The 21248-nt window shown below is 45.4% G+C and overlaps 1 protein-coding gene across 1 annotated transcript in view; it reads left to right on the top strand.

Moving 5' to 3' along the window:
* The first annotated feature begins 4523 nt into the window (after window positions 1-4523).
* The window catches only part of LOC126273259 (sodium/hydrogen exchanger 9B2-like), a 113048-nt gene continuing 96323 nt past the window's right edge, over window positions 4524-21248 (top strand). Inside the window, exons 1-3 of the mRNA XM_049976804.1 lie at window positions 4524-4530; window positions 9682-9781; window positions 20123-20334. Coding sequence (XP_049832761.1) covers window positions 4524-4530; window positions 9682-9781; window positions 20123-20334 — 319 coding nt within the window. The remainder of the gene's footprint in view (window positions 4531-9681; window positions 9782-20122; window positions 20335-21248) is intronic.

Genomic DNA, 21248 nt, shown 5'->3' on the forward strand with positions numbered 1-21248 from the left:
AACCCACTTCAATTAAAAATAAACATCAATTTTATGCCATTAAAACACTGTTTGTATCAATCTGTGATTTTTCCAACCCCTGCAAGGCGGAAACTATTAATCCTGGAGAAGAAATAAATAAGACCTCTTCTGTAGCGAATTTAATGTACAAGGGGGGTTCACAATTAGTGCAACAGGTTTTTTTCTGATAGCATGTCGGTTTTATTCAGAATGCCAATATACCATATTATTTCCCCCCTTTTGGATGCAAAATCATATTTTTCTTCACCATATCCTTTCAATGCGACGGTATTACGCCACCTTAATGGGAGGACGAGTACGCCCGCATTGTACCACTCTGAGGGTCAACGCCGGAGCCAACGTCTTCCTCCATACTAAAGTTCCCATCATCCACGTATTCCGTCACACGGAAGATATCATTCATTGGCTCGAACATATAGCTGTCGTAAGATACTACACTACTGGCCATTAAAATTGCTACACCAAGAAGAAATTCAGATGATAAACGGGTATTCATTGACAAATATATTATACTAGAACTGGTATGTGATTACATTTTCACGCAGTTTGTGTGCATAGATCCCGAGAAATCAGTACCCAGAACAACCACCTCTGGCCGTAATAACAGCCTTGATACGCCTGGGCATTGAGTAAAACAGAGCTTGGACGGCGTGTACACCTACAGCTGCCAGTGCAACTTCAACACGATACCACAGTTCATCAAGAGCAGTGACTGGCGTATTGTGACGAGCCAGTTGCTCGGCCACCATTGACCAGACGTTTTCAGTTGGTGAGAGATCTGGAGAATGTGCTGACCAGGGCAGCAGTAGAAACATTTTCTGTGTCCAGAAAGGCCCATACAGGACCTGCAACGTGCGGTCACGCATTATCCTGCTGAGTTTCGCAGGGATCGACAGAAGGGTAGAGTCACGGGTCGTAACCCATCTGAAATGTAACGTCCACTGTTCAAAGTGCCGTCAGTGCGAACAGGATGTGACCGAGACGTGTAGCCAATGGCACCCCATTCCATAACGCCGGGTGATACGCCAGTATGGCTATGACTAATGCACCCTTCCAATGTTCGTTCACTGCGATGTCGCCAAACACGGGTGCGATAATCATGATGCTGTAAACAGAACCTGGATTCATCTGAAAAAATGAAGTTTTACCATTCGTGCACCCAGGTCCGTCGCTGAGTACAGCATCCCAGGCGCTCCTGTCTGTGATGCAGCGTCAAGGGTAGCCGCAGCTATGGTTTCCGAGCTGATAGTTCATGCTGCTGCAAAGGTCGTCGAAATGTTCGTGCAGATGGTTGTTGTCTTGCAAACGTCCCCATCTATTGACTCAGGGATCGAGACGTGGCTGCACGATCCGTTACAGCCACGCGGATAAGTTACCTGTCATCTCGACTGCTAATAATACGAGGCCGTTGGGATCCAGCACAGCGTTCCGTATTCACTCCTGAATTCACTGATTCTATATTCTGCTAACAGTCATTGGATCTCGACCAACGCGAGCAGCAATGTCGCGATATGATAAACCGCAATCGCGATAGGCTACAATCCGAGCGTTATGAAAGTCGGTGAAATGTGGTGGTACGCAATTCTCCTCCTTGTACTACGTATCACAACTACATTTCACCAGGCAACGCCGGTCAACTGCTGTTTGTGTATGAGAAATCGGTTGGAAACTTTCCTCATGTCAGCACGTTGTAGGTGTCGCCACTCTGAAAAGCTAATCATCTGCATAAGACAGCATCTTCTCCCTGTCGGTTAAATTTCGCATCTGTAGCACGTTACCTTCGTGGTGTAGCAATTGTAATGGCCAGCAGAGTAATTGGAAGCGAAAACTGTCACCGATTAAAATATACCACAAGACGCGCAGATTCTTGCCAGTCTACACAGATCTGCGAACGAGGCGTCACCGACTTCAGTACGAAATATTGTTCTAGTTCGTATATACATAAAATGAAATGTAAATTTTGGTATCAACTCCCTATCTAATTGCGCTGACATTTTACCAATGGCCTACCGTAGAAATGCGATACTGCTTCAGAACTGTACGTTTTAAGAGTATAATTAACTGTACACTCGTACCTGTTAAACGAGTTCTCCGTGTATTCCTTGCATTTGGATGCAGTACTACACTCCTTCTGCAATGAGCTACGAAATACACTGGCAGAAAAAGATCACAACACCAAAAAATAATTGATCTACACTAACGAAATTTCAGGAATACATATTTTGTGAACTAACATATTTAAGTGACTAACACTGCAAGATCAGAGGTTAATGGAAGCGCGAGATAAGCCATTGCGGTACATTAATAACAAGTGTAACATCCAATAAGTTGAATGGAAGCATTGTGTTGAATAGGTGCCGGAAGTCAGTTCGTGGAATGAAGTTCCATGACTGTTACATCTGGCTGGTCAACACAGGGACAGTTAATGCTGGTTGTGGATCACGCTGGAGCTGTCGTCCGATGACATCATATATGTGCTCGACTGGATACAGATCTGGTGATAGAGCAGGCCAAGGGAACGTGTCGCTACTCTGTAGAGCATGATGGTTTACAACATCGGCATGTGGGCTAGAGTTATCCTGTTGGAAAAATTCCCGGAATGCTGTTCGCGAATGGCAGCAGAACAGATCGATTCACCAGATTGACGTAAAAATTGGGCTAGCGTTATCGTGTCGGAAAACATTCCCGGAATCCTGTTCATGAATGGCAGCAGAACTGGTCGATTGACCAAATTGACATAAAAATTGGGCTAGCGTTATCATGTTGGAAAACATCCCCGGAACGGAATCCTGTTCATGAATGGCAGCAGAACAGGTCGATTCACCAGATGGACGTAAAATTGTGCTAGCGTTATTATGATGGAAAACATCCCCGGAATTCTGTTCACGAATGGCAGCAGAACAGGTCGATTCACCAGATTGACGTAAAAATTGGGCTAGCGTTATCGTGTTGGAAAACATCCTCGGAATCCTGTTTACGAATGGCAGCAAACAGGTCAATTCACCAGACTGGCATAAAGATTGGGCTTGCGTTATCATGTTGGAAAACATCCCCGGAACGGAATCCTGTTCACGAATGGCAGCAGAACAGGTCGATTCACCAGATGGACGTAAAATTGGGCTAGCGTTATTATGATGGAAAACATCCCCGGAATTCTGTTCACGAATGGCAGCAGAACAGGTCGATTCACCAGATTGACGTAAAAATTGGGCTAGCGTTATCGTGTTGGAAAATATCCCCGGAATCCTGTTCATGAATGGCAGCAGAACATGTCGATTCACCAGATTGACGTACAAATTTGCAGTCAGGGTGCGTGGGATGACAACGAGAGTGTTCGTATTCTCATATGGAATTGCATCTCAAGACTGTAACTCCAGGTGTAGGTCCAGTGTGTCTAGTACACAGACAGGTTGGTTGCAGGCCTTCAACTGGCCTGCTCCTAACCAACACGCAGCGGTGACTGGCATCGAGGCAGAACGAGCTTTCATCAGAAAATACATCGGACCTCCTTCCTGCTCTCCAAAGAGTTACCGCTTGACACCACTGAAGTCGCCAATGGTGCTCGTTTGGGGTCAGTGGAATGCACGCCGCAGGGTGTCTGGCTCGGAGCTGCCTTTGAAGTAACCGATTTGTAACAGTTCGTTGTGTCACTGTGGTGCCAACTGCTGCTCATACTGCTGCTGCAGTTACTGTACGATGTAATAGCCGTACGCCGAACACGATGATCTTCGCCGTCTGCAGTGTCACGTGGCCGTCCGGATCCCGGCCTTCTTGCGACCGCAAATTCTTATGATCACCATTGCAAGCAATCATGTACAGTAGCTACATTCCTGTCAAGTCCTTTTGCATTATCGCAGAAGGAATATCCAGCTTCTCGTAGCCGTATCACGACCTCGTTAATAGCGAGCGCTTGATAATGGCGTTTTTGTCGCCTTAAAGGCATTCTTGAGTGACATCAACTCAACACGCCCAATCTCAAAGATAACTTACGCTCGCGACCGTTACAGCGTGTATTTAAAGCAAACCTGATTTGTATCCTCGTAGTGATGCTGGTGCAAAATTTGAATAGACATAGACAAACAGATACGCGCCTACTAACTTTCGTTTATGTCGCACACCTCCTTCTTGGTTTTGTGATTTTTTTTTGCGTCAGTGTATGTCAGACACCCTCTTACACTCCATTTCTGAGACGACCCAAGACAGAGAAATTGAGACAACTGGAGACTAAGGTACAGGCCCTGCCTGACATCCACTACCATGGAGCTTGTTGGCGCCTTACGTGTCCTTACGTCGGCAGCAAGGTGTGCCGCTACCCCATCATTCACCTATCACATTACTCAAAAATCCTTTCTTCCAGCTGTTTGCAGGTGTTGACTGGTGGCGGGTAGGTGCGGGTTTTCACAAAACTAAAAAGTTCGGTGGCGTTGAATTGGCCGATCTGGAAGACCACCCTCGTGGAACTCTTGCGCCCCAACACTATTCGAATGAGCCGGACTCCCAGAATGGAGGGTACCGCGCTAATGTACACATACAAACACGTCCAGTTGGTGGACAAACTTTCACGCTCTCGCTGCTGATTGGCTATCGTTTTACGACGGTGTCTCCACAACGGCGTGCTACCAAGCACTGATTGTTTGGAAAGTTTTTCTTGTTTCATCGTCCCTTGCTCTGGTCTGATCATAGTATCAACTTGTTTTTCCCTACTCTGAATACTATGGTTACGTCCCGTACCATACGCGAATGGAAAGCGGGAAGCTTATTCTCTCTTGGCCCTAGCAAACCTTTTCGTTCGAGTGTCTCTCAATAGAATTTTTTGGTATTTTCGGTTATCTCTCTGGCTGAGCAAATAAACCATGGACCGAACACGTTGATCCGTCTTGCAGACAGTCCTTGCTCTCTGTCGGTCTGACCAGAGGTGGTACATAATACTAAATATTTTAGCCACATTATTGTCCAGTTAGCTTAGCAGTGGCGCTGATGACCACGCTGTGGAATGCCCAATGCATACTCTCACCTTGACCACGACCACCACTGCCCCTACCAGAAGTGGAGCCGACGCACTTGAATTAAAGCTTGGTACCGTAAAATCGTTGTGTAAGAAATCTGTTTTGTTAACAAAACAGCAGTTTATCAGCATCAAACTGGCCTGCCACTCATTTCACCTGTCACACAGCGGAAGTTACCACATCGTTCATATCTATTTGCATTAGAATTTTGGAACATACGCTGTATTCCTACATTACGAAATACCTCGAAGACAATGATCTATTGACACTTAACGAGCATGGTTTCAGAAAATATCGTTCTTATGGAATAGAACTGGCTCTTTATCCATCCAAAGTAGTGAGTGCTACCAATATGGGACCTCAAGTTGATTGCCTATCTTTAGATTTCCAGAAGGTATATGATACCGTTCCTCACAAGTAGCTTTGTCAAATTGCGTGCCTATGGAGTGTCGTATGAGTTGCGCGATTAGATTTGTGATTTCTCGTTAGAAAGGTCCCAGTCCGTATGTACATATTTGTGGTTAAGCGTGTAAGCGTGAAAAAGTACAGAAAAGATTTTAAATTATGTTTAAAGTCTGTTGAAAGTCGCTAAGTGCTGTAATAATCACATAGTGGATTAGTATACTCTGGGTAATTTGCTCTCCGTCTTAAGGAAACCTGGTTTATCACGCATCTCAGTATTTATGACTTAATCTCTCATGAACTATGTGTCATTCAAGATACAATTTTGCAGGTACATGCAGCTGTATATGTGGATACTGATCGAAAATGTGTTGCGAATATACCCATTTAGTGTTAACGACGTATTACATTGAAACGTCGTACCTGATACCGCAGTTTTACTGTAGCAACAGCGAAAACGTAGAGAGCGATAAACTTTCTTCCTTTAATCATTTTTTGGGTTGGTGTCAGAGAGAAAAAGTTTCTCAAAAGTTTGAAATTATGTGCAGACTTTGTTATAAGTCGATAAGTGCTGTCATTCTATACTACTCGATGAGTATAGTGTGGGTACCTGCGAGCGGTGCAAAACGCTCTTTTTACGCCGCCACCCCCGTCCCTTTGAGAGGTAGCTCATTCGAACCTAGACGACGCTTCTTTCAGGTTAGCAAGTGTACCAAGTTTGGTTGAAATGTTTCCCGTAGTTTAGGAAGAGGTGTTGAACATACATACGTACATCCATTTCTATAAGATACCCTGATGCCACAAAAGTTTCAGATAACGATAGGCACATATAGAGGTGGTGGCAATATCGTGTAAATAAGGTATAAAAAGGCAATGCATTGGACGAGCTGTAATTTGTGTTCAGGCGCTTCATGTGGAAAGGTTCCCGACTTGATTATGGGAATCAGCAGACTTTGAATGAGGAATGGTAGTTGGAGCTAGACGCATGGGACATTCCTTTTCGGAAATCGTTTGTGAATTGAATATTTGGACAATCACGATGTCAAGAATGTGCATGGGGGCTTAATTAAAAAGAAAAGACTAATATTAATGCATAAATGCAATAAATTTACTAGCTGTGTGACCAGTTACGAAGTCTCGTAACCGGTTGGCCCTGACTAGTATTAGCACGCAATGTGACTGCATAAAATAAAACTATAAAAGCTACGAAACAACAAAGCACAAGTGTAACTGTTCTGTGTGTGGTAGTGTGACTCAACGTACATGTATCTGGCTCAGTCCTTTCTCAATACAACAAGATATTTTAAACACCATTTACAATGAACTAATGGAAAAATCAGAAATACTATAATTGCACATAGAAACTAGAATTACAAGCCTAATAAATGAACACGATCCAGATGCTTTGTTGTCTGTATCTGTGAGCAAGAGAGATTGTTATTAAAGACAACTGTAATACCTTTTTACGTCATTATATATTGACGAAACTATTCCATTACAACAGCATCATAAATGAAAAGCCCATCTCCTTTCTCAAATATATTCTGACAATAGCATCTTCTTCCATCTATACATTACACCGACCGAACAGCACACATTTCAGTCAACACTCAGATCGTCTATTCTCTCGCCCAACAGAACAACGACTGCCCTCGACATCCTCTGAACTACTACTGCGCCAGTGGAGGCGGCTGAATAATAATCTTTGGCGCAATCTCTGGCACTGTGACTCAGTGTAGCCACCTTTCAAATGCGCCGAGGATACTAAATTTCAGGCACTACCTCTCACCACGGACAACGCCGTGGCGGACGGTTAACACCCGAAAGCAGCGGCGTTTGCAAGAGTCGTCAGTGCTAACAGAGAAGCAGTACTGTGAGAAATAACAGCAGAAATCAAGGTGGGACGTACGAAGGGCGTATCTGTTCGGCGTTAATGGGCTACAGCAGCAGACGACCGACGCGAGTGCCTTTGCTGACACCGAGGCATCGCCTGCAGTGGCACTCCTGTGCTCGTGATCACATCGGTTGAAATTGATACTGGAAAACCGTGGCCTGGTTGGATGGGCGCCAAATCCAGGTGGTAAGAGCTGATGGTAGGGTTCGAGTATGGCGCAGACTCCACGAAGCCATGGACCCAAGTTGTCAACGGGGCACTGTACGAGTTGGTGGTGGCTCCATAGTGGTGTGGGCTGGGTTTACATGCAGTGGAGTAGATCCTCTGGCCGACTGAACCGACCGTTGACCGGAAATGGTTATATTCGGCTACTTGGAGACCATTTGCTGCCATGCGCCGACTTGTTCATGATGACAATGCGTCATGTCACCGGGCCACAATTTTTCGTGATTGATTTGAAGAACATTCTGGACTGTACGAGTTAATAAGTTGGCTATCCAGATCCGTCGACGTGAGACCCGTCGAACATTCATGAGACGTAATGGAAAGGCTAGTTAGTGCACAAACTCCTGCGCTGATAACACTTTCGCAATTACGGGTGGCTAAAGGAGCAGCATGGTTCAATATTTCTTCAGCGGAGTTCCAACGACTTGTTGAGTCCATGCCACGTGAGTTGCTGCATTGCGTGGGGAAAAAGGAGGCCCAACACTGTAAGGTGTCAGGCAAATCCAACAAGTTCCATGAAAACACTGACATGATAAGCAAATCCAGTAGAATGTCACATAGCTCCGAATAAATAGTGACATTAAATAGTGACGCAGTTCCGAGGGGAGAAACGAGGACAGAAGCCGAGAGCAGAACCGTGTTAAGCTAGAAGGCCCTACGATAAGGGAGGGGCTGGACCCCCACGTCGCTAGCTAACCACTAGGGCCACACAAACCGCAAATTTTAGTGGGAGACTTTTTCGTGTCTCTGTTACATTGGGACCACCCCCCCCCCCCCCCCAGCCCATGTTAAAAGATAGAGCCCTCCAGAAGAACAGTATAGATCTTACGATAACGCTAAAAGATCCACACCAGCTGCAGATTTTAGCGTGAGACTTTTTCGCGTCTCTGTACGTTGCAAACTTTAAAAACATTGCCCCACCACGAAAAGTATAACGTTTCTCATTGGATAGACAGAATTTTTGTAGGCGGAGCTTAAGGTTAACATTGAGGCCCTGATTGGTCAGATGAAAACACAGCCAGATAGCTTTTTTAAACCTACTTCGGTAAATTGTAGTAAGGAGAAGTTAGGAGAAGAGTTAGTTCCGAGACGGCGAGCTGGCTGGCTGCTGCGCCGGTTGCCGTCCCCCTGACGAACACCGACAAGGTAATGAATGCACGCGATGCCGCATAACAGCGCATAAAGCTTCACTCAGAACTGCATGTGTTACACCCCCTTTTTGCGTAATACTAGTGTCGATCGTAAATTAAAGCTCATGGTGTTCACATTTGCCATTTGAAGTAAAAATCTGAAACGCGATGATTTCTCTGTTTTATAGTTATTGAGAAGCCACATCAGCCACTGTAATTTACGACAAGTTAGATAAGTAATTAAAGATAATTGAGGGTCACTGTAGACCATTTTGATAGTTTTCTCTTTTGTGAAACTTAATTTAAACCTAGATTATAGATGTGATATGGCATAGGTCATCCTTCGATCGATTGCAGAACTTGGAAACCCATTCAGGGAATATTCGTTCACATTTTTGTTGAACGCAGTTGGTTTTTACCATCCTGTATTAAAACACTTCCTTTTATCAATAGTGCAATTTATAAACAATGTTTTGTGAGTAGAATAAAATTTCCAATGGTAAACTTAACTGCTTTTTCGACGTTATTTTACCAGCTAACTAAAAATAGGAAAGCCTTGAACTCCTTCAACTAAATTTAGTTGGTATTAAGATTCTTTTACAGGGAGTGCAGTGGAGCTGACGCTGAGATCATTTAGTATTTGGTTATATCATCGCTAGTCTCACTGAACTCTTCTGAATTCTACATGTCATGTGTGGTCTGGCGTCTCCTTACCAGCAACAGATCCCAGGTTCAAACTAGTCAATTCCCTAAAAAACACGCTCAGAGCGTCGTTGCGCGAAATTGGTAGGGAGACACGATATAGAACAAACAGACACCACCATGAATGTTTAGAACACGACATTAGGAGGTATCCCGTGGCTTTTGTCATCTCAGTTTATACAGAAGAGGTGTAGGGATATGACAAAACAGAGAGATGTGATTTCTGTGAAAGCTGCGTGTGGATATGTGTAAAATGAGAGAAGGCGTACAAGAGGGAAAGACGTGTTTTTTTGTGTTTCAGCGGAGGCGCACGCGCCCCCTAGCGACTACAGGCGACAGCCACGAGCCTCGATCCAGGACCCGCCGCTGCCACGGCCTCCGATGGAGGATCCTCCACGCAGGTGAGCCGAGTCACGTGACGACGTACAATGTGTTAACTGAACACGAGGCACTCGCGTTGTTTCTGTGCTGACGACAGTTTCAGGAACGATGGAGAAGGGTTTCCGTGTCAGTTTGTTTTATGGGACACTGGCCTGGTAACAAATGAGTTTAAAGTTGCAAGCGAAACTTTGAAGTTTTTCGTTGGTCATCTGAAGAGAACATCTACATTCTATCCGAGAGAATGTCTAGTTTACGACGGAAGGTGGCTGTCTTCTGTTTCTAGACGTCTTGGTCAGTCGTAAAGGGGATGGATTACTAGGGAATTACGTTTAGCGCAAGCCTACACATACGGAACTATATTTCCAGGCGACAAGCTGACACTACCCTTCACAGACTGTGGGCACCTTTCGTACTGTGGTGCACAGAGCACGTATTCTGTTTGACCGAGACGACCTGTGAACAGGCTGGAACATCTAAAATTTGTATTTAAGGCCAGCCGGAGTGGCCGAGCGGTTCTAGGCGCTTCAGTCTGGAATCGCGAGACCGCTACGGCGCAGGTTCGAATCGTCCCTCGTCATGGATGTGTGTGATGTCTGTAGGTTAGTTAGGTTTAAGTAGTTTTAAGTTCTAGGGGACTGATGACCTCAGATGTTGTCCCATAGTGCTCAGATACATTTGAACCATTTCATTTGTATTTAAAAACAATGGATATTCTTCGCATCAAATTAGTGAAATGCGGTAGGGGGCTGGTGTTGAGTGGAAAGGCACTGTGTTTCTAAATACACTGATGAATTAATTTTTAAAAATAAAAAATCCGACAATAACGTTAAAAAATTGCCTCAAGAACTGAGGAGTCTAAATTTCAAAAACACAACTGATAACAAACACCTCAAAACGGCAACAGTATAAAATCACTACCTTTTAGTAAAGAATATTGAATGAAGCAAAATATATCATCAAATGAATATGCCACAAATAACAACGATCGGCTATTGCCAGTAATAATCATTGCCTTCGAAGTAGCCAAAATGACTGGCAAATGTGGTTCAAATTTATGATGGTACAGGCGGTGAGAGAGACAACGACAGTAGCAATAATCCTTCTTCAAAAATGGTTCAAATGGCTCTGAGCACTTCTGAGGTCAACAGTCCCCTAGAACTTAGAGGTACTTAAGGGGGCTACGACATCAAACGGGCCGGCTTGGAGCAGGAGACGCACCACAGGACATTTTAATTTCCACTGTCTATATCTTTACAAGTAAATTCATAAAACTTTGTCCGCATGACCAGGAAGGTCACACCCAGCCATCACGAGGCACAGAAAATCCCTGAACCCGCCGGGAAACGAACCCGGGAACCCGGGCGTGGGCAGCGAGAACGGTACCGCACGACCACGAGATGCGGGCGAAACTTTACCCGAGCGCACGGCACAATTAGGATAGCTTTAGAGACATAAACAGGACCATGGCGTTGCCCCCACAAGAGGGCGTCATTTCTTGTAAATTAGGCAGACACGTAAAGAATCACTACGTCCAAGTGATCTTCTGGTCGCCTTTAGGATACCGGGGCCATTCTCGTTTTGACAAAGGACGATCTGGGTTTGCGAAAGGCTGCGGTCACTGTTCACCATGCGGCAAATCCTGCTCAGGTGAAACTACACCTACAGTTCGTGAAATGTGCTTGGTACGTGATCGCCACACTTTGCCAGACAGTAAGTCATAGTCGAACATTTTATCTCCATAAGACGTTCTACGTATTATTCCGCTGTGGAAATGTTGACCAAAACAAGCCTCTTCTGCGACTGCTTTATTAACGAAACTGTGGAAATACTTTCGGCAGAAGATCTTACCAATGGCGTCTCTCAATTTGATAAGGCTTGTGACCCGGTGATGTCTCTGGTATGTTGAGAACGTCAGCAACCTAAGCCTAATGGCACATCCAGAAATAATTAATTTCATTATTTTGACAACTGAATTTTAAGTCCACAGGCCCAAAGTTCGACAGAAGCCGTGCGTGCCACAACACAGTTGCGAATGCACCAGCGCCTCAGATGGCACAATATTCGACAGAGAGTGCTGAACTAGACAGAGGGCTGTCATTCAGTGAAAACCTATTCGCACTAGGCACCCGTCAATTTTCAGTGAAGGGTCAGCGACATGCCCTGCCAGCCTCCAGTGTAAAACTCACCTCAAGACTGCTAAATGTTTCTTTGACGAAATATCGTAGCAAGTTATCGACATCATTCGGTTGCAAGTCTTAAACCTCATGGAACACTATGCTGGACAATCATCAAGAATGGCTCTGAGCACTATGGGACTTAACATCTGAGGTCATCAGTCCCCTAGAACTTAGAACTACTTAAACCTAACTAACCTAAGGACATCACAAACATCCATGCCCGATGCAGGATTCGAACCTGCGACCGTAGCGGTGATGCGGTTCCAGACTGAAGCGCCTAGAACCGCACAGTAACACCGGCCGGCGAAAATCTTGAGGAATCACATCCTGCCCTTTCTTTTTGTTATTGTATTGTACCCCACATGTTCATTTCTTAACTTACCAGTACATGTAATTTTCCACGTTACGATTTAGCACCACAGTTCAAACTCTTCGATCCTCTTTTTTTCCCGGTTTCCCTGCAACCCACAATTCACTTCCATGCAGTGCTGTCCTCAAAAGGTTCGTTCTTGGACATTTCTTTCTCGACTTGAGGCAGATGTTTAATACAACATATTTCTTTTGCCCAGGAGTGCCCTATTTGCCCGTACTAGTCTGCTTTTCACGACCGTGCGAGGTCCGTCATGAGTTATTCCGTTACCAAGGTAACACGATTTCTTCACTTCGTCCATTTCGCAGCCAACAATTTCGCTATTACGTTTATCACTTATTTCTGCTGCTCCTCTTTCGTCTGTCTTCAGCTTCTCCTCAACCCATAATGTGCGCTGATTATAGCACTCCACTGTGAACTGTCCTGTCGATGTGATTACCCCGATTCCCGTCAGATCACCACAGTGAAACACCGTGGGGCGTGGTCAATACTTCTATGGGTGACCGTCCGTATACGGCGCATGCTGTTAACAATCTTTTCTTCGTGTTTACGACAGAGGGGACAAGAGAGTTGGTGGCGTAAGGTACCTGATCACCAGTAATTACACCGAATGTCCTGGATTAAATACCAATTCTTTACGCAGTGTGATCTGAAGGGTTGAGACACTATTAATGTAGTAAAGAACGTATACGTCTGTACAGCTTCCAGTGGAGTTCATGGGGATAGTGAGAAAATCAGAATAGAAGGACGTATATTCTCTGTGGCGGTATAGGCGGATTCCAGGTCCTCATCAAGGAAAACGGAGTAGGTAGACACTTTAATGGAACGTCTGAGAAACACAATCTCGTTGTCTTTCTCGGTGACGTAAATCTCTCTGGTATTTAGTGGAGTGTGTGTGTAGAAAGTGAGCTGTTTTGAACTGTAGGTCGTGTGAATGATACAAAATTGTTGAGGGTTTTGTGCCCTCTTGTTGACAAACTGTATGTTGGCCTCTGTCTCGTGCTCTTCGACCGAAGTTTGTTTGATGGTTTTTCTGACTTTTAGATGCCACGAGTGGGTGGTATTGTCAAAGCTTCGTCCTCCATTGTTGGTAACGGACTGATGTCGATCTCGGGGCAGGAGGTTGCGTGTAACATACCTGTCCCTTTTCCCTGATTACTCTCCCCTTGCTACCTGCAACGGTCGCTCGCTACATCACGGGAATCCAGGATGTTCGAGGTTTCCCTCTTTCTTGTCAAAGCTATCGTCATGTTTGTGGATTTCTGTGGCTTCCGTCCACAGCAAGAACTTCCGTCTCGGCGACCTTTTCTTTAAGTGCTCGGTCTCACAAAGCGCGTGCTTCGCCACTGACGATTGCTCCACGTGAATCTGTAGTACCTTTTATGTTCGACGATTCTGTTGACAAACACTTTCCATATGCACAGGGTATGTTCCCGACATTGCAGGTGGGTCCATTTCGTCCTTTGACGCTGTGAGGTAGTCTTTTATCTTCTTTGTCGGTTCGCAAATAGTCTTTACGCCAGTTTTGCGCCATATGCAGCCGATTCTGCCCTTCACCTCGGGGATGTACGGGGGCAAGGCCGTACCCAAATCTCTTCTTCTGACGTGTCACTTCGCCGACTGTTTCATTCGGTGACACGTTATGTAACTGGCGGGGTACCCCATTGGTCTTCAGATCGCTATCCAGGTGCTGCGTTTCACATATTCATCTTGCGCGCGTTAAGAGCGTATTAATAATTTCTCTTTTCGCGGTACGGGTGATGATTTAACAGTTCGTGCAGGTATCGGTCCTTGTGTGCGATATTTGATACAAACTGTGTCCCTTGATTTCACCATTCCTCGTAACGAATACATCTGGAATGGGTAACTGTTGTTCCTTTTGTTCTTCCATAGTAAATTTCATGTTCTCACGGGGACCGTTCACATTACTTAGAAAGTCACCAAGCTCTTCTTCACCGTGGCTCAACAACAAAATGTCGTCGACCTACCTGTACTACAACCTTAGGATTACAAGGCGGCAAGTCCAGCGAGTCTTTTTCGAAAAGCCCCATGAAGAAATGGTCGCTACTGGACTAAGTGGGCTACCCATTGCTACCCCTTCCAGCTGTTCGTACACAGAAGGTACCATTCCAAATCTAACACCTCGTGGTGACACCTGTGTGAAAGAGCTCGGTGATTTCAAGCGGGAAAACAGAACTGATGTACTTCAGAGAATCATTGATTTGCACTTTGATAAATAAAGAAACAGCATCAAAGCTGACCAAAATGTCGTTGGATACAAGTTTTAATTTCTTCGGCTTTTCAATGAAATGTTCAGGGACTTGTGTGTTTGTGTCGGTCTTTCCATCATGTGTGCTGTAACTGCGATCGGAACGGTCGCGGGGTTGAAATGACGGAAAGCGCAGCGGGACCCACGGAGAGGCCCGCGAGCAACAACACAACGGGAGAGAACGGACACGACCAACGAAGGACAGAACGAACAACAAGAAGATCGAAACAACGAAGTCACAAGGAAACCTAACAACCACGTCCCCTCGTACACAGAACAAGAAAGTAAGTAAGCTGTCTAACGCGAGGCGAAGTGTCGAGAGACGTACGCAAGATTAGACTGGCTGGCTTAGCTTTTTAATTAGAGATGGGGCCCCTCCACGCCCACACCAACGTGGTGACCAGACCAAAAGTTCTACTGTCATCTCCGTCAACATGTTAGTTATCTAGTAAGTGGATCGCAGGATGCTGGGCTGTGATGTTATCCGTGCGTCTGTGTAAGACTACGCATTAACACGGCCCATCAGGTGATAGATAGTGGACGAAATGCAAGTGAGGGTAGCGATTTGAAGAGCACAGGGAAAAAAGTGCCATGGCTCGTGCCGTGGGAAAAAAACCTCTGCGACAGTGGGATGGGTAGTAAGAGCAGAAGTAGCCTACTAGCTGCGATAGTTCATGCAAGGTTGGATTTGTTAGTATGGGTAGCATGCATCATTACCGTGGCAGGCGATGGCGATGTATCCCAGTTCCGAGAGGCAGGCGCTTAAGTACTCCATCGGGGGCACCGCTGTTGGCCGCTGGGACCACGTGATCCACAGTGGCGCCCTCACACTAAAGGTGGACCAGGACGCGCGCGCCGCCACAGTTTACGGCGCGATGGTGCAGAGACCTCTAGGGGTCGTCGACGTCCATGACGTCTCACGGATTTTCAAATCCACCGTACGCGGTACCAGAGTGTGGCTGATGCAGAGAGGGCAAGTGTTTCACCAGTTTATATGTCGGTGAGCCAGGAGCGCGACAAGTAAACAATAATCTTCTGCTGCCATTCTCGACGTAGTGTTTTAATGATGCCAACTACTTGTGCGTCAGTAACGTCAGGAAAAGCGTCAAACAAACGTCGCTCGAAGAACACGAGACAGAAGCCAAGACAATAGGTAGTGTGAAAGATGTTTAATATGTGTGGGTTTCTTGGTAAGTGGACTAAAAGAAAACCTAAAAAACATTAAAATAATACATAACTACACACATCGAAAACATCACGCATAAATGCCACAATACGCGGAATAAGGCTCATGAAAATTTCACGAAACCAAATGAAAAAAAAAAAAAACAAAAAAGAACGTGGCTGGTGGCAAAAGCGGTTATTCCACAAACAAACCCATTGTGAAGTTGAAATCCAAGTAAAGCTGTGGAAGGAGCCGCCATAAGTATGTGTTTGATCAAATTCGGTATGTCATAGTTAACAATTATGAAGTTTGTAATGAATGAAGCTACATTTATTAATTTGAATCATTACTTGTAAAATAAAAATGGATTATATACACATAAAAAAGTTTTGAATCACCTCGGTTCCGAAAGTTCTGGAACCTGTACAGAAAATTGGAATAGAGATCAACATAAACACAATTTCGGGCCTTTTTATTGCTCATGAAAAACGCACATGCCATGTTGTACCACCACACAGCGAGACATTCAGAACTGGTGGTCCAGACTGCTGTACACACCGATACTTCTAATGCCCAGTAGCACGTCCTCTTGCATTAAAGAATGCCTGTATTCATCGTGCCATAGTATACAAAAGTTAATCACTGTTGGTCCAGATCGTCTCACTCCTCAACGGCGATTCGGCAGACATCCCTCAGATTGGTTGGTGGGTCACGTTGTCCATAAACAGACCTTTTCAGTCTATCCCAGCCTGTTCGATACGGTTCATGTCTGGAGAACATGCTGGCCACTCTAGTCGAGCGATGTCGCTATCCTGAAGGAAGTCATTCACAAGATGTGCACAATTGGGGCGCGAATTGTCGTTCATGAAGACGAATGCCTCGCCAATATGTTGCCGACATGGTTGCACTATCTGTCGGAGGATGGAGTTCAAGTATCGTACACCCGTTATGGCGCCTTCCATGACCACCAGCGGCGTACGTCGGCCCCACATAATGCCACCCCATAACAGCAGGGAACCTCCACCTTGCTGCACTCGCTGGGCAGTGTGTCTAAGGCGTTCAGCCTGACCGGGTTCCCTCCAAACACGTGCCTGACCATTGTCTGCTTGAATGCATATTCATCGGTGAAGAGAACGTGATGCCAATCCTGAGTGGTCCATTCGGCATGTTCTTGGGCCAATCTGTACCTCGCTGCATGGTGTCGTGGTTGCAAACATAGACCTCGCCATGGACGTCGGGAGTGAAGTTGCACATCATGCAGCCTAGTTTGAGTCATAAGACGACGTCCTGTTGCTGCACGAAAAGCATTATTCAACATGGCGGCATTGCTGTCAGGATTTCTCCTAGCCATAATCCGTAGGTAGCGGTCATTCACTGCACTGGGCGGCCTGAGCGAGGCATGTCATCGACAGTCCCTGTTTCTCTGTATCTCCTCCATGTCCGAACAACATCGCTTTGGTTCATTCGGAGACGCCTGGACACTTTCCTTGTTGAGAGTCCTATCTGGCGCAAAGTAACAATGCGGTCGCGATCAGACCGCGGTATGGACTGTCTAGGCATGGTTGAACGACGGACAACACGAGCCGTGTACCTCCTCCCTGGTGGAATGACTGGAACTGATCGGCTGCGGGACCCCCTCTGTCTAATAGGCGCTGCTCATGCATGGTTGTTTACATCTTTGGGCGGGTTTAGTGACATCCCTGAACAGTCAAAGGGACGGTGTCAGTGATAGAATATGTAGAGTCAATGTCTATCTTCAGGAGTTCTGGGCACCAGGCTGGTGCAAATTTTTTTTATGTGTGTATTAAGAAGCTGTGAAATTCACGAATATTAGCTTTGGCTCCATCAGTGTCAAGGGTCCGCACGCTTTAATAAAGTGGATTTCTGTATCTACATACATATTCTGTAAGCCACCGTATGGTATGTGTGGCGGAGTGCACCTTCTACCACTACTAATCATTATCTTTCCTATTCGATTCGCGAAGGCACCAAGGGAAAATCGACTGTCTATATGCCTCCGTACGAGATATAATTTCTCTCTTATCTTGAGTTCGCGGTACTTACGCGAAATGTACGTTCGCGGCAGTAGAACCATCCTGCAGTCAGCTGTAAATGCCTATAGTCTAAATTTTCTGAACAGTGGTTCGCGAAAAGAACGTCGCGTTCCCATTTGAGTTCCGAGACGTCTCCATAATACTTGCGAGTTGATCCATCAACATATGTATTAGTACGCCTCTGAACTGTTTTGATGTCTTCCTGTAATCTGGTCTGGTGGGGATCCTAAACACTCTAGCACATATCAAGAACGGGTCGCACAAGTGTTCAATAAGCGGTCTTCATTATATATGAGCGACGGTTCCCTAAAGTCCCTCAATAAACCGAAGTCGAGCATTTACCTTCCCTACTATCGTCCTTACGTCCTCCTTCCATTTCAAACCGCTTTGCAACGTTACGTTTAGATATTTAGTATACCAAGCAGGACATTACTAATAAATGATTCAAATGGCTCTAAGCACTGTGGGAGTTAACATCTGAGGTCATCAGTCCCCTAGAACTTAGAACTACTTAAACCTAACTAACCTAAGGACATCACACACACCCATGCGCGAAGCAGGATTCGAACCTGCGACCGTAGCAGCAGCGCGGCTCCTGACTGAAGTGCCTAGAACCGCTCGGCCATGGCGGCCAGCTGGACATCACTAATACTGCATTCGAAGATTATAGGATTGTTTTTCCTCCCATCTTCATTAACTTGCATTTTTCTACATTTAGAGCAAGGTGACATTCACCACACCATATAGAAGTGCTAAGTTCTACAGTCACTCAATTACGATACTTACCCGTACACTACAGCATTGTTTGCAAGCAGTCTTAGACTACTCATCACCCTGTCCATAGAGCATTTTTATGTATAAAGAACCAGTCTGGTTCTATCGTGCTTTCCTGGGGTACTGCAAACGGTACTCTTGTCTCTATTGAGCACTTGTCACTAAGGAAAACGTACTGCATTCTGTTACTTAAAAAGTTTTCGAGCCATTGATATATCTAAGGACGTAATTCGTATTCTTGGACCTTTGCTAACATTCTGCATTGGGTATCGTGCCAAACACTTCCCGAAAACTAAGTATATGGAATCTACCTTTTTCCCTGCATCCAAATAAGAGTTCTTAGCAAAGTGTGATGATGTGAATGTCGTGTATCTGGTGGAAATTGATCGACAATCATTCAAACTGAACGTTGAAAATGTAGGACGGTATAGTCCAGCTACTGTACTGAGGAAAATTCCAGTAAAACAAAAGAATTGAATACAGCTGATAAAATCTCGTATTTATTTACAACAATCCAGCCAAATTCAAGTACCTTGCTCCAGGTAAGACCCTTGCACTCAAGTTACAGTATAATGAACAGGGCCGGCCGCGGTGGCCGAGCGGTTCTAGGCGCTACAGTCTGGAACCGCGCGAGCATTACGGTGGCAGGTTCGAATCTTGCCTCGGACATGGATGTGTGTGATGTCCTTAGGTTCTAGGGAACTGATGACTTTACAAGTCCCATGGTGCTCAGAGCCATTTGAACCATAATGAACAGCTTCAACAATGGGTATTCGACTGGAGGGAGAAAACTAATAGGTTATATTATGTAAATTAGAGGGGAAGGTCTGACACATTCTCACCTAGCACCACATATCCAGTCCCGTCAATTCCTCCATCTTGACTAATTTTAGATTTGAGGGAGTGTGCCGAGACATCCATGTATTTGCGAGAAACACTTTGTCCAGATGGCGCAGTGGTTAATCCAGCTGCCTAGTAAGAGGGCTATCCTGGTTTCAAATTCTGATCAGACACACATTTTCACCCATCGCCACTGATTCTGCAGTAAGTCTCGATGCAGCTGGTAACATTAGTTCCTTCACTTTCCTTTACTTTCTCCCCACTCTCCTTTCAATTAACATAATATGTATCACAGCTTTGGATTCCACAGGATGTCTGTTTATTCATACATGTCCCAAAGAACAGACACTACACATTCATATAAATGATCAGTTATAATATATTGTAGCATCTTTTCGGAAATTAATTTTAACAAAGAAAAAATATGTATTTTATTATTTGACTAAAGTGCACTGAGAAACTTAAATTTTATTGTTAGGTGAGGACAGGTAGTTACACAGGGGAAACGCAGGAGATTTCCCAGTAGGTGGAGGATCTAAATCAATAATTTTATTTAGCTGTTACTGTATGATTAGAGATTGCATTTTTAGATAATTCACTCCACTGAAGTGGCTACAAACTTGCGTTAATGTCACTGTGACTGAGTAATCTAGAATCACACATAGCGATGAGTTTACTGGCAGTGAGTAGAGCTGTCTGGACGCTTCCACAGGTGGCGGTGGGTTCCCCCACGTTTAGCCACTCTACCTGCCCCGTCGCAGTTCTGCCACAACACGCCAGCGTGGACCCCGCCGCAGTGCTGCCAACAAGCCTGGGCCCGGCGTCCCTCGTACCGCCAGGTCGCCCGCTTCTTCGCGCTCTTCGTGCTGACGGTGCTCGCATGGGCCATCGCCTACAGCATCGCCGGACCACAGGCGGCTCCAGGTGACTAGCAACCACCCACAATGTCCATTACCTCAAGTTATTTGTTGATATCTAGAGGTGATGCTTTACATGGTGAAGGGAGTATAATCTACACTATTGCCCATTAAAATTGCTTCACCACGAAGATGACGTGCTACAGACGCGACATTTAACTGACAGGAAGAAGATGCTGTGATATGCAAATGATCAGCTTTTCAGAGCATTCACACAAGGTTGGCGCCGGTGGCGACACCTACAACGTGCTGACATGAGGAAAGTTTCCAATCAATTTCTCATACACAAACAACATTTGACCGACGTTGTCTGATGAAACGTTGTTGTGATGCCTTCTGTAAGGAGGAGAAATGCGTACCATCACGTTTCCGACTTTGATAAAGGTCGGATTGTAGCCTATCAAGATTGTGGTTTATCGTATCGCGACATTGCTGCTCTCGTCGGTCGAGATCCAATGGCTGTTAGCAGAATATGGAATCGGTAGGTTCAGGAGGTAATACGGAACGCCGTGCTGCCAGTCCAGATGACAGGCATTTTATCCGCATGGCTTAAGGATCGTGCATCCACGTCTCGATCCCTGAGTCAACAGATGGGGACGTTTGCAAGACAACAACCATTTGCACGAACAGTTCGACGACGTTTGCAGCATAACGGACTATCAGCTCGGAGACCATGGCTGCGGTTATCCTTGGCTCTGCATCACAGACAGGAGCGCCTGCGATGGTGTACTCAACGACAAATCTGGGTGCTCGAATGGCACAAACGTAATTTTTTCGGATGAATTCAGGTTCTGTTTACAGCATCATGATGTTCGCATCCGTGTTTGGCGACATCGCGGTGAACTCACCTTCGAAGCGTGTATTCGTCATCGCCATACTGGCGTATCACCCGGTGTGATGGTATGGGGTGACATTGGTTAC

This window comes from Schistocerca gregaria, chromosome 5 (genome assembly GCF_023897955.1).
Source record: "Schistocerca gregaria isolate iqSchGreg1 chromosome 5, iqSchGreg1.2, whole genome shotgun sequence".
NCBI classification, from domain to species: domain Eukaryota; kingdom Metazoa; phylum Arthropoda; class Insecta; order Orthoptera; family Acrididae; genus Schistocerca; species Schistocerca gregaria.